The sequence below is a fragment of the Ambystoma mexicanum genome, chromosome 3p (genome assembly GCF_040938575.1).
Source record: "Ambystoma mexicanum isolate Mex_15411 chromosome 3p, UKY_AmexF1_1, whole genome shotgun sequence".
Lineage (NCBI taxonomy): Eukaryota > Metazoa > Chordata > Amphibia > Caudata > Ambystomatidae > Ambystoma > Ambystoma mexicanum.
This window is the reverse complement of record NC_090925.1, coordinates 563375470-563390129: the sequence shown is the minus strand read 5'-3', so window position 1 is coordinate 563390129 and position 14660 is coordinate 563375470. Positions and strand designations below refer to the sequence as shown.

Sequence of the window (14660 nt, the reverse complement as noted above, 5' to 3'; positions counted from 1 at the left end):
GCACAATAAGGTCACCTAAGTACTAACTTTGCGCCTCCTTTTTCTTTTTGCCATTGCTAGCCTGGTTGTTCTTTGTTGAACCGTCTACCATTCTGGGAGGTGTGTGTATGGGGGTAGGAGTTTTTTACTCCCCTGCTCTTTGTCTGCCTGAGTAGAACAATGGAACAAGCTCACACTGGACGGGGGTGGGGGTCTAGATGTCTGATTGAGAGAGATTGCAGAGGGGTGTGTGCTGAAACTGAATAAAAGGTGAGGTTCCTGAGGTAAAAGGCAAGTCGACCACTGGAACTTGTAGTAACTGAAGACGACCAGCGATGCCAACAGACCCTTTGGAACACGACGAAGCAACCACAGCTGTCCTGACCCCGTTTTCTATGCGACGGAGGATCTCTGAAGAGGTCGACTCATCTCTTTGGCTGATGGGACCAACTTAGCCCTGAGACGAACTACAATCTGAGCCATCTCCTGAGGTGGTGTTCAAGAGCTGCAAAGCATGAATACCAGGAGTCCTCAGACCCAATCATAGTGCATTGTCTTGCCAAGTCTGACTCCTCCAAGTCCCCACACCAGAGTACAGGACTCCAGGAATTAAAGACGATTGACCGGGTGAATTGTGTCCTTTGTTGGTGCTGCAGAAAAGACACCTGTTAGGCAAGATTGTATGCAGTGCCCAAGATTGTATGCAGTACCCTTTGGGTGCACTACAACAACCCTTACCTCCTGGCAATAAGGACCCAACCTTTGGTATAAGTCTGAACTACATAAGTTGGCGGTGTGGTTGAGCAGCAAGGCTTATCTCAATAGGGGTCAGTGTGAGCAGTAATGTTGTGACAGAGTTTCACAGTAACGGTTGTTCAAATAAACTCTTAAACTCAAGGTTTCTTGATAAAATAATTAATTTATTTCACAGTCAGTTTATATAAGCCTTCTTCAGAAGGGAGCAATATATGTAGCACTTACAATACACTAAAAACACTGTTTCTGTAAATCAGATGATACCCATTGGGGATGGCACACAGACACTTCTACGCCCTCGTCGACTTAAATAGCTAGGACACTGGGGACATTGATTTATCATTGGTACATTTAGAGCAATACTGAGTTTGGTGTAAAAGATAGAAGAGAGGAATAAAACAAAGGTCAACAAATCATTTAGAAACAGGTAAGCACTTTTGCAACCTTCCAATGCAGTATAATTTTAACCCTTTCCTGGGAAGTCAGAGGTGTAAAGGAGAGTCATTCAGGGAGCCAAGGCAGCCAATGTTAATTGCACAATGTCTAGGGGAGCTGAAGAACTTCTTTGCATGTAGGTTATAAGTCTTGCACAATGTTTTTAGAAAAGTTTGTAGAAAATAGAACACTTGAAGGGCCACAAGCTGGGAGGCTTGTGAAGGGCAAAGCTTTAGCAACTCTGCAATGTAACCAGGACAAGTCTCAACTGAGAGCAAGCAAGGCTACACAACAAGAATTAAGTTCTCTTAGACTTTACAGTACCTCTGTTTAGAAGAAATGGTTTCAGCTGGCTTCTGTTCCTGAGCCTCAGTCGTGGGGACTCCTGCTCTGCAATGGGAAGGTCAGCGGCAGCAATGGGCAAACTTCGATTCAACAGTTCTTCTGTGTTTCAGCTCCTCACGTCTGACAGCAAATAGCAACACTGTGGTTCTCGGATACCACTATGGAATTTCCTCGCATCTGGGGTCCAGCACTCTGTTGAGGTGGCTGAGACTTGGTCAGTCCTGCTTCAGGGAAGTCCGGAGGATCTTTCTGGTGCTCGGGTTTGACTTAAGCAATGCACACAATCTGGTGTTCCTCTGCCTGGCACTTTGGTTCCAGCAGCAGTGGAAGTACAGCCAGCTCCGAGAGGATGTCCAGATGGGCTTACTTTGGAGTTGATTGGTCCCACCAACTCAAAGGGAGAAGTCGTCCCTGCAGAGCTTTTCTAGTCAAGGTGAATTTGGAGCTTCAGCACTGCAGCAGGGCTTCACCGGGCAAACCAACGGTCCAGGAATTGCAGCAGGCGTCTCTTCCAAGTTCTTCTTCAAATGCCTTCGTCCAGTGGTCGACTCTGCCTTCCAAGCCAAAAAGCCTCGCCTTTTAAGCAGGTTTCTCCCATTCATTCAAGCCTAGCTGTCCATCACACAGCAGGGTGGCTGTCCTTGCCGAACAGCCAGCCGGCCAATCAATTTTGGGTGCATTCCTATAACCAAGGAGATTAAGCACAGGGAGTTTCGGGCACCTGCCTCACTACCTGCCTCTGCCAGACATACTGTATTATTTGTATTGTATTGTATTGTTTATAGAACGTACCGAGCCCTAAGCCATCGGGGCGTTATAAAGAATTCTCGGGTTACAGGAAATAAATGACATTGGATTCAAAATATACAGCGACATTACATACTTAAAAGAAACTTGTTGCAGCAGAATATATATATACAGTAATATACATATCGTGTGTTATACGGTCTTAAATAGTGTATTAGAACATCTGGGAGGCTAAGATGGAGATAGTCAATTGTCAGCAGAGTGTAACCATCTGTTGATAGTCGTGAAGGGGTGGAACGAGGGTAATGCTCTTAGGGTATCGGGGATGCAGTTCCAAAGTTTGGCTGCCCTTACTGGAAAGCTGGCGCCTCCTGATTTGTTGAGTTTGAAGTTGAGAATTCTAATGCTATTATATTGTGCCTTTCTAATTGGACATTCTGATGTGTATTTGCTGAATCTATCGGTCAGGTATATGGATGCCTTGTAGGTAAGGCATTTGTGTGTGATGTTTAGTGATTTGAGCTCAATTCTGTCCTTTATAGAAAGCCAGTTAATAGCACATCTCTCGTGGCAGATATGCTGAGATTTAGGGATGCCTAAGGTAAATCTTAGGGTATTATTCTGAAGTGTCTGGAGTTTGTTGATGTTGTTTGCTAGTGCCCAGATAGGGTGCATTGCAATAATGCAGCTTGGATAATACTAATGCACGTGCTATTGTAGTACAGCTTTCAGTGGTCAGGAAAGGATCAGTTTGCAGGTGTAGCTGGTGGCAGAGGCAGTGGTGTTTACTTGCCTCTTGAGGTTGAGTGCCGAGTCCAGGTAGAAACCTAAGATTTTTACTTCATTGGCGACTTTGATCTTGATACCGTCAATGGTGATGTATTTATACCGAGGGGAGAGTTTATTCAGTTTGAATGAGGCACCCACGATTAAGAGCTCTGTTTTTTCGTCGTTGAGACATAATCCGCAGGTGGCCATCCAGGTCTGTATAATTAAGTAGATTATGTTTATCAGGTCTACGTCTTTGTCGTAGTCTCCTTGGATGGGGTTGAGGATCTGGTTGTCGTCAGCATAGTTTATATATGAGACACCAAGATTGTCAAGTATATCGAATAAGGGATTTGTAACTATATTATACAAAGCAGGGGAGACGCATGATCCCTGTGGTACTCCGCAGGTGATTGGTACTGGGTCTGCTGCTGAGGTGGGCGAGAATACTCTAATAGATCTATTATCTGGAAACAATGTTATCCAAGCAGTGGCATCCTTAGAAAAGTGGGTAGCTAATGTCAGGTGGTCGCACAGAACTTTGTGGTCAACAAGGTCGAATGCAGCGGATAGGTCCAGGAGGAGGAGAATGGATCCTTCTCCTTTTGTCTTTACCGTTGAATCCCGCCAAAGACAAAATGGACAAAGGGACCAAACCTAGTTTGGTGCACAGAGTAAATCTCAAGAAGGACCTTTCCAACAAGAAATGGCGAAAAAAGACAACCGGGCCATTTGGACGAATTGGGCACCCATGGGTGCTTTACTGCAGCTGTGAATGCAGCCTGCGGTAAAAACTACCAATGGTAGTTAAAAGTAAACCACTGCCACCAGCCATTAATTGTGGAAAGGCTAACATAAACTGTTACATGAGAAACTAGACAAAGGGGATACTAAGTAACTCCTCCAGCACCCTATGGTAAGATAGTTTGTACTGGGTCTAGAAAGTTACAAACTGCAAGTAAAGTCAATTTCACTTAACTACTCTTGGAAACAGTTTTTTATCCAAGAGAAAGTATTTAAACCTTAGGGAAATCTGAGAGACTTCCCTGTGTCACTGCACTGAAGGTGCTGTGTGTCACAATGTAAACATGATGCCTATCGAGTTTGTCAGACTCCAAAATTGAAAGAGAGTCCAAATCACAATAAAAATACATGAGGGTGAGAAAAAAGGCTCACTCTCTCCAGGTTTAGAAATTAAAAGTCCTAAAGTCCATCAAAAGAGCTGGGGGTCTCTAAGGTAGAAGGGAATTAGCACATTTCTGAGAATTCTTCCTAACAACGCCAAAAACTGCATACTGACCAGAGAAGCTGAAGAAATATGTGCCAGAGGTCCTCCCTCGAGACTGCTGTTGAGAGATCCGTTCATGTCCGGTCATCTGCATCAGACCAAGGAATCTGGAGACAGAGTCCAGTGCTGCTACATCGAGGAGAATCTAGCCGCGAACATTTCTTCTAACTAAAAAGATACTGTGCAGTGAAAAGGGATTGCGTAACTTCATCCAAGAAGTCCAAACAGAGTGTGGAGTGCACGTAGAAGTGTCCAGGTTGTCCACTCTTAACTCTGTTCCAAGCTGTCACCTTGTGTTCCTTTTGCAAGTGCTTTAACAGTGTCTCCAACGTTTTGTCAATTCTTCTAGCGTCTGAAAGTATCCACAGGACCTTATGATGATCTGCTGCTTCGTGAGACTTTGAGCCCTCCCCAAACTGATTTTTCCATATAGTTATTGATCAGACTTGGTGTTAACTTGCGCTAAAACTGCCTCTAGAAACTTGAGCTCTGCTACTGTTTGACTAACCAACTGTTTTCCTTCTTCTGTGGTTTTGCTAACTAAATACAATTACTGTATATCTTTGTGTGCGAGTGCACGGTAATACCGTTAATACTGTAAAACTGTCTTTAGTGTCAAGCTCTGTAACCATTGTAACCGGGAGCAACTACAAACTAAGCAGTATCTAAAAGTATTCCTATACATATTGGTTTCATTAAATAAGTATTGTAAGACATTTCTTGTGTAATTATAATTTATATTTAAATATGAATGTATTGGTGTTTCTTTGATCTGCTTTACTAACTGGGTTCAGTGTACTTGTCTGCAGCTCACATTTTCTCTTATAAGCCTGGCTGCTCTGCCACTCTACCAATGTTCCATGAGTAGTACATACTGATACTAAGACTTGGGGACCTGTATACCATTGGGATATTTTTATGAAGTCTTGCCTCAATTGGACTGTAGGAAAACTCTCTTAAAAATGTTATGCTAAGTTTCCGTTGTTTTATATGCATTGCAAGGGAGTATGTTGCCTCTATGGTGTTTCTGTGGGTTCCTTCCTTCCAAGCATAACATCTTTCATTTCATTTTCCTTCACTGTTCAAGCTGGAGGAATTGGCTTCTGTGGTTTGGTCTTTCACAGCCATCTTTTGCTGCTCAATTGTGCAGTGTCACTTGTGGACATTAGTATCCTTGCCATTTCAAAGAAGTCGTCAGGAACCGTGTTTTGACAAATGGCTGTACCCTCGTTAAAATACACATGGATTTGACTAACGGCAGAAAAACCCATTTGCGGTTGTTCCCTTCTAAATGCAAACATGTTTTTAACATTGGAAATGTCTTGTTTCACAAACTTGGAATGTGAGTAGCCATGTGTAGGTTTATTTAAATGGTGCATTGTTTCGTACATCACGTATATTTGTATTGTTTTGGTTGAAAATTAAGACCTTTAAATGTGTAAGCACTTTGACATAAGCAAATTCTGTTATAATGGAATGAGAACATTTAATATATTTTTAATGCATTTTCTGAACCTTGATAAAAATTTACTTTGCATAATTGTCTTGTAACTTTTGTAAATGTTTGTTTGTTAAACAGAAATACTGCTGACAGCTGGAACCTTCCAAGAAGAATTCAATCAAAATAGATGCACTATTGTGAACAAAAATATGCGATGCTGGTCAAAATGTGGACTGGTCGCTTTGAGACAGTAACATTATGTTGCAAGAAAATGGCCAGCTTATTTGATCATGTTTTAGCATAGAAGAACAATTTGTATGATTTTTTTTTGTATGGAGCATTACACACATGGATTGTGTTCCTCTAAAGCGCTCTTGTGGACCCAAGTTTTTCTTCAGTCCTAATTACGGTAGTACCCGAAGACTTTGAGGAGCTTTTAACAAAGCACATGGAGACCTCTTTTGAATATCAAGATTTTTGGAAGAACATCACACATCAGTTAAAAAAACCTGCACGTTTTGTTTACCGACACCATGTGGTGCTTCCTAAGATTTACTTGGATAAGCGCTTTGTGAAAACATCTTGCCACAAGTGAAAGGAAGAAGAATTTGCCATTAGCAAATGATATGTTAATGTGCACTTGATTGTGCTTTTATTAAAGAAATAATTATTCCAATATTGACAGACCTTAAGGACATATGTAAAACACATCTCAGTGTGTGTTCTGATGCTAAATTATAAAGTGAAATGCGTGAATGCTGCATTGTTCTCCTCTTAATAGTGAAATGATCAATAAGCCTTCATCCTACTGGGTCTAAATTTTCATTTGGGGAAAGGTGCAGTGTACACCAGCATTTTCTGTGAATAGATCATGTATATATTTAAGATATTGTATTATATATATGAATTTTGTAGGTCACAACTCACTTTTGCAGAGTTTGTGAAGCTAAATATTTAACGATTTATGTAAGGTCTCCACGTAGTGAATCAAACTATGAACATGTGTTCGTTTTATTTAATGACCCCTGGATAGGCTGATTTCACTCATTGGTATCTTGTTTTATTCGGGGTGTATGGGACAGAGAAGAGGTGCATTAAAAGAATAATGCGATTCTAGCATTGGTTTTAATATTTTATTAGGTCTTAAGCAGTACGTTTATAGTTTCTCCATTTTAGCAAGCACTTTCATTTTAAATGTGGCAATTTTACAAGTAAAAAGGCTCTGGTTTTTAAGCTGTATATAGCGGTTATATTATTTGTGATATTTGTATGTTCTGTTTCTATGATTGTATTTGTCTGTTCCCTATGTTCCTACTGTAATGGTAACTGCCTTGTAAATCAAGGTAAAATGTTCATTATTCTCACCTTTTTAAGTGTATACAAGGCAGATGGTAATCTGTCATTTATCTGAACTGGATGGTTATGTTAAATGTAATTCTTTTACATCTTGTTTTCAGACATATGATCCATAGTTCTCTCTAATGTAACCCATTCAGCCTCTTTAAAATGTTAATTATTGCTTTAAAACCAACAATAAACCAGCAGTCAGTGCTTAAGCCACTTTATTGAAATGTAAACGTATAACTGTTTTAATTGATGTCCAGCTTTACTTTTGAAACATTGTTAACTAAAGCATCCGACAGTCACATGCTATAAGATTGTACTGTTTTAAAACTTGAACCAAGTTAAATGTATTGCCTTGATCACGAATGGTTGTACTTTTGAGGGTCATGTTTTGGTGGAAGGGTAGCTATGTATAATGAATGTAGGTTGATAGTCGTATAAAAACAAAGAGGTTGTAAATACCCCCCCAAAAAAGTATATTTTGGTGAAACTAAAATGTCTTGGCTATTTCTGCTGTTGTGCATGGTTGTGGTAATTATTTGGGCTTTTAGAAGAGAACACGTTGTGGGTGGCAAATAAGCAGTTGTGTTGCATATCTCGTTCTTCTATTCTAGCATTCTTTTAGTCTTTCGGCCTTCGGTCCAAAATGATGGCCTTCTTTCATGGGAAGTGCTGAATATTTGAACATTTCTGAATGCCCAACTCAAATGGTATTTCGTGCACAATAAACGTTTGTGTTTCTGCAATAGCATATTGTAACCTGCCAGGTGCCACTACACAGAATGTAAAATCAAAGTTCAATGGACCAAATTACACACAGAATAGCAGAGGGCTGATGAAGTGATTAGCTAACCTATTCTGGTTTGGCATCATTCTCTTCACTGGAGTTGGCTTCAAACAATTACAAAAGAAGAATTCAGAAGAACATATTGACCAGGGTCGATCAAATAGCTCCATGAAACTAGTCTTTGGCTTAAAAAGTAACTACAAAACAGTTCTTGAATGCTAATTTGATTATTCCTCAGTGCCACTTCCCTTTTGTTGACTTCTGAATGGATACTGTGATCCGGCAGTGATTATACTCGTAGCAAAGGTACTCTTCTTTTAATACCCAGTGTACAGAGGAAATTTAGATGCTGGTTTGAATTGTCTCAATGTACTCGCATCCTTTGATTAACATTGCCAATCTAAAGAAAATCCTTTGTAACAGTTGCTAAGCATGCACTTTAAATTTTGAGAACAAGAACACTAAAGCCATGTCATTGAATGACTGGCAGTAGCAACAAGTGTTTATAAGCTGTAGACCATTGGGACTGCAACCTGTCGCTCTCCAGATGTTTTGAACTACATCTCCAATGGTTTCTCACCATTAACTATACTGGCTACGACTGATGGAAATTGTAGTCCTAAACATCTGGGGAGCCAAAGGTTGCACGACTCTGAGCTGGTATGTAAAATTTGAGCATCTTGGCAGCTGGTGGATCCTCCCATATATGTCGCGAAATTGTCTAGCACTGAGACTTAATATTTAGGCTTGTGTGCACATTTCTTGATTCAGGCTGAGGTCCAAATAGTTACTTTTTATATACCCCAATGAAGGCTCTTTTAATAGGGTAGCCTGCCACTATAGGTATCTTCTGGCTGAAAGAGAATTTTTGTACTTGAAATTAAGTTAATGGTCCTCCAACAGGCCATGTTTTTAAATAACTGCAGAAATATCCTAGACTATTTGATTGCAGCTGTATTTTCCTGATTATACTCTATTCCTTGCAGATTTTGTTACCAGAACATGAATTTAACCACTTTTTAATTAAGTGGCTTTATGGTACACATCTCCTAAACATTCTTGAGCCATACGGTGAAGTGCATAAAGGATTCATGCTCTCGGTTTGGGTTTAATCGTTTCTTTGGTTCAATATTAACAGGGTACAAAGGGGTCAAATTAACTCTGAGAATTAAGTAAAACCTCTTTCAGCAACACTTCAAATATGGTAAAGGCAGGAATACAAGAAGTGCACTAACCCTTGAATACAGAGAGGAGGTAGTTATATTTAATGTTCTTCCACTCATCGAATTTGGCATGCGTTTTCTGTAAGATAACACGCCTCCTAGATTACACCTCTACACCCAATCTCAAGATCAAACCCTGTCAAGATGACCAGGTGTTGAAATGGTTTTTTCTCCCTTTAAAATGCTTTATGCTGATGGCTGTCTAGACTTCTCCAAATGATTGCAGTTATCCCAGACCACAAATAAATGGGCAAAAACAACCTTCAGTGAGGTGAACTAGTTCTCACTGAGCGACAACCAATAAATATAATTAACATAGAAGGAAGTGCTAATTGCAAGCTCTTGTTAAATTCCATGACCACGTTTGTCAATATTAAAACAGCTTAAATAAAATAAATTGTATTTCTTAGCAGTCACAAATGCTGGTAGCGATTCGGAATGAGATGTCAAATTGCAAGGTGCTTTGTATTGCAAGTCTTGAGCCACTAAAAGAGTAAAAATCTGCATCATGTGTGCATCTATTTATATATAGATTATATACCACAAAATGCAATACATGGTATGTCATTTTAGCATAGTGTCTGCACTAAAAAAAGTGTTTTAATTATACTAAAAAAAACGGTTGGGTCTTTCATCCTCTGTTGGCTGAATAGGATTCTTACTCGGAGTATAAATTTGTTGTGAGTAATTTTCACCTTTTTTATTTTTTTTTAGAACTCATTACAAAGGAAAGTCTTTGAACTGCCCCCTCTATGCATGTTGTGCTGATTAAAGTGTAGTTCAGAACCTAAGAGGAATGCATTTTTTCATAAACTCTTAAAATGAAGTGCACATTTTGTTTTGCTTAATGTACTCTCTGCATTGTCAACTTCCAAACAATGCCAGTGTCTCAACAAACGAGTAGATTGTTGGCCCACTACTGATTAACTAGGGGGTACTGTGAGCAAAACCTATTTATCAATTCGAAAACCCCAGTCTACTAGAGGCACTCATATATTCTGCAACACAACTACAGTGCCTGTAGCATTAAAGGGGGTTGGTGCATCATGGCTGAACATTCTTCTCTCCTTAATAAGTAGAGAGCACATATGAACACCACCATTGAAGCTGCAGGAGCTATGTTAGAAGTTGCCTGTTGAGAAGCACCATCATTGTAGGGATTGAATTGGGCGTTCCATTCAAAGAAGTGACTATTGCTTCTGCACAAATAGAAATGTACAGCCAGCTCTCAATGAGTGATGAACAAAATACTTTAGTGAAAGTTCTCTCCTAGTCCAGTACTTAGTAAAGTGAACTTGGTTCATGAAGGAGCGCAGTAGCAATACTGAAATAAGGCACATTACCCCCACATAATCAGGTCTTTCATTTCTCCGACTGTCCAGAAAACACAACCAGAAAACGAATGTGAGGTTTTACTGTTGCATATAAAGACATACTAAATGAAGACCTACTAAATGTATGAAGTCTTTAGAAAGACACCAAACATGCCCTGCTCCCCACCATACCCAGAATTCTCCTAAAATAACAGGGTAAGCCAGCAATATTCAGAATCTCTACTTTTTTTAGCAGTGGATTATAAATGTCTGTTGCCTGTTTCTAAGGAAGAAATAAAAATGAATGCGCGCACAGTTTCCAGTTCATAAGGGCATTCATTCCATTAAATCACAAGAGAAGGTTAAACCTGAAACTGGCTGGACGAAATTGCTTTGTCTACAGTGGAAACGAATAGGTTTCCAGATTCCCCCCTTTAAAGAAAGAGCTAAATACCAGTTAATTTAGTACTCTTCTTTTAGTAATTTCAAAATAATGGGTATTATACACATTTATGCTAGCTCTTGGGGGGAAAGAGAGGTATATCGCATTTTAGAAATGGATTCAAGGATTTGCAGATTCTTCATCAGATTGTTGCTGATACAGAATAACATGGTTTCCATGTTAAAATAAAGCTATGGAGAGTGAACAATTGGCTGCACCTCCTACAGTGTTAGGACTATGTTATAATATGTTAGAACTTACAAGTGAAAAACATAGCAGCTTCATTTTTATAAATTATCCAAAGATGCAATTAAATCTTAAGTTGAAAGTGTATACATGCTGGATTCTTAAATGTTAGATAGCAATTTCTGTAACATTTTTCTAAATGTTGTACTGCAACACCTTTTGTGAGGTTTTTGTTACACTTTATTTCTAGTGCCTTTTATGGATAGTTTTATTAAGAGTTTGGTGAATAGTTTTGTAAAACAAGGATTGGATCCTTTTCTGTAACTAACAACTTTGATTCCTTAATTGCTGCAAATACTTTTCAGATGTGTTTAGCACTGCCTGAAATCAACATTTTGTATTTCTTTTGATTGAAATTGACTATTCCTCTTTCGAGTTCCCAAGGTATTTCTTTAATGCAATAATATTTCAACTATCTTCCCACAAATAGTTCTTATGCAGTTTGCATAGGTCAGATTTTTGGATGTGGTGGTTTCTTTGTGTGTCATTCAGACCTGCTAGCATCAATTCATAATTGGCTTGTTGGTAATTCCTCTGAAAATCCTATAGCCTTTCTTTAGCCAGAAAATATATTTGTGACCACATAATGAATGTATCTTGTTTCATAATGAAGCTTTCAGAGGCTGAAGAACTTGGACAGTCTGCTTTAAATATTTTTTGTCTCGTATGTTGTATCAAGAGGTACTTCTAAAACTTCACCTTTTGGTTACATTTGCAAAATTGATCTGTCACCTTTGTTCAGGCATGTTGTGTGTGTGTGTTGTGCGCATCACCAATCGCTTACAACCTTTATTAATCAAACCCACAGAAAAAAATGATTTTCAAGGGGCATGCTTTCAATCTTACTGGGTCTCGGTTTAAATGTTGAATTCAGCCCATCACAATGATACTCTGGGACCTTTTGTATGAAATCATATATCATGCATGATAGAACTTGTTTGGTTTTAGTGCAATATTGTTTTGGCAATGGCCTTCAAAGCAGTTAAGTCATTTAATCAATGCTTAAACAAATCATAAAAAAGCAGTTTGGCCAATGTGCATTGACCTCAAATTAATTGAACAGTAACATAGCAAATGCTTTATTTGTGTGACATCCCTCACTATGGATTCAGACGTTTAATTGCACTAACAATACATGAGCAAGCGCACATGCAATTTTCTTGTATCCTAGTGTCTCACCTTGCTGTTTGGTTCACCATTTTAACAAAAGACCAGAACGCATCAGAGCTCTGTCAGTGCAATAGTAAAAGTAAATGTTCAACAATAAGTGTATTGCTTCTCACAAACAATATTTTTAAAAGGTGAGGTTCTGGAATGATGCCTCTCTGTAATGAGTACATTCCATCTGGTATACAAGCTGTGGTATGCCATTGATAACGATGCACCAGATTGATTTTCCCCCTTTAATATCCCTTGTATGTTCCTGAAAGTGGTTTTATGAGCTCCATATTGACAGAGGCTGGATGGAAAGGCAGCCCCTCATTACCCAGCCGTAACATGGCTCTTAAATTGTTCGATCTACATTCCAGTGTTCAACGGTTGTTGCAGCTAGCAACAATCTCAGCAGTCACTGGCCAATATCATTGGCATGGATCCATCAACGCTAGAAAGCATTTTGGTTTAATTTCATTCTTAGCATTTTCTTTTAATTGGTACAATGGCCCAATCCACCTGGTTTTCATGATATTGGTGGATTTTTATTTGAGCCCATGCTAATTATTTCTTCACACCAGCTTCAATAAACTTACATGATGGCTCCTTCATTGTTCCATTTCATTCAATACTTGTAATTGTGTTCCCTTGACTTCATTGTGCCTAGCGTTTCTGGTCCCATTTTTCAAATAACTTTGCATTATCCCCTTTCAAAACTTTGTAAATTAAGCACAATTTTACTCTTTTGTCAAATACTTACTATAGGTTACAAGATGTCTTCTAGGGATCTGTTCCGAAACAGTATCAACACTGAATATCTAGTGATTCAATGTAATTTTTGTAATATTTTGAGCCTTTGGCCCTAGAAATGGGACGATATTGATGTCCATTGATCTATTGTTGCTGTGGCTGACCACAAATTGCGGATTTGAGTTTTGCATTGTGCTTCCTATTTGATCATTGTCCTGAATCAGTTGACCCTTCAATGTGGGACACTGCTTTGCAGGCATCCTCCCATGTAGCTCATCAAAGTGCAGAGCAGAAGATTTGGTTTTCCATTCTCTGCAACCATAACAACCAAAGTTCCTGGTCTTCCACCTCGCAGCACCTGCATATTTTAACTAATACAAGATACATGTCATTCCCCCATATGCTCTTTTGGCGTGTATTGGTCCTGTTTTTGTGTACTGGCAGGAGTTTTCTTTTGGTGTCATTTAATTCTTTACTTTGAATTGATGTGTGCCCTGAACTGATTAAGCACTGTTGGCTATGACTTCTAGCTTTGATATCTATGCATCTGAAGGTTTTTTGTTGATTACCAGAAAAAAAAAGAAATTGAAAAACTTATTTTCTAGACTGATGCCAGTTAATCATGTAAAGGTAAATATTGCAACATTGTCATGATTGGCCCTAATAGTCTTGATTTTATTTTGTATGTTGATACTGAAATTCGCACAGTTCTTGCCATTTGTTTAAAGGGAAGTGATGCCATGCGCTACCCAGAGCCCGTTATATTAAAAACAATTGGTTTTCTCATTCTATTTCAAGGGTACACTGCAAACTATGTAGGAATAGCTACTTTACCTGTCTAGATCTAGATTCCCGTTTGGATTTTAACTATATTTTGGGGGGTTTTCTGGAAACCTTTTGACAAATATGAATTACAGTGACACATTTTTTGGTTTGCTTTTACCTTGACATTGGCGTATAAATACAATTTGAAAGCATCCGATTTCATTTGTTTTAGAGAACCTTTACTTCAACTTGACCTACTGTCAACACAACTGTTACTATTTCTGCTTAATCATGATACATCTCCCTATAAAGATATTTGCCTATTCACTCAAATGTACCCCTGTGAAAGGAAGATAAGCATTTTAGTTGAAAACTCATCTTGTGCAAAATTATTTTAAGACTTTGTGCTGTGAAAAATGGTATGTTGGAGCAGTTATAAAGTCATTATTCTGAGAAAGCAATACTCAAGATATTCTTTGGAGGAGACTTAATATTTTGAGGGAATTCTACATTTAGTTTACGTCAAGGTTGCTGGCATGATCTGTCTTCACATTGCAAGCAAAACTTGATTTGTGACAATTATCACACTGCTGATTGTAAGCCGTTACTGCTTATTTGTTTATTGATGTCAATATTCATGTAAATAAAGTTTCTATTTAAAATTGTTCCTGTACTTTGTTACTTTTATGACCACCTCTGCACTCCGTTTATTGAAGGCTCCAGATTGTATTATGTAAATTATCAATATCCTCATGTAAGTATGCCTCTTTCACCAGCAATCATATAAAATACTACGTATAAAACAGTACATTTGTTCCATTCTGCCCCTTGTTATGTGGGACACATGTAGTTTTGGGAGGGAGGCCCTTTTGCTAAATC

General features: G+C 38.8%; 1 protein-coding gene across 6 annotated transcripts in view; it reads left to right on the top strand.

Annotated features, from left to right (window-relative positions):
* NCOA3 (nuclear receptor coactivator 3) overlaps nt 1-14446 on the top strand; it is a 1125593-nt gene extending 1111147 nt beyond the window's left edge. For all 6 annotated transcript variants that reach the window (XM_069651291.1, XM_069651290.1, XM_069651288.1 and 3 more), the window contains one exon: nt 5898-14446. In XM_069651291.1, the coding sequence (XP_069507392.1) occupies nt 5898-5909 (12 nt within the window). In that variant the 3' untranslated portion in view covers nt 5910-14446. The remainder of the gene's footprint in view (nt 1-5897) is intronic.
* The last annotated feature ends 214 nt before the right edge of the window (nt 14447-14660 follow it).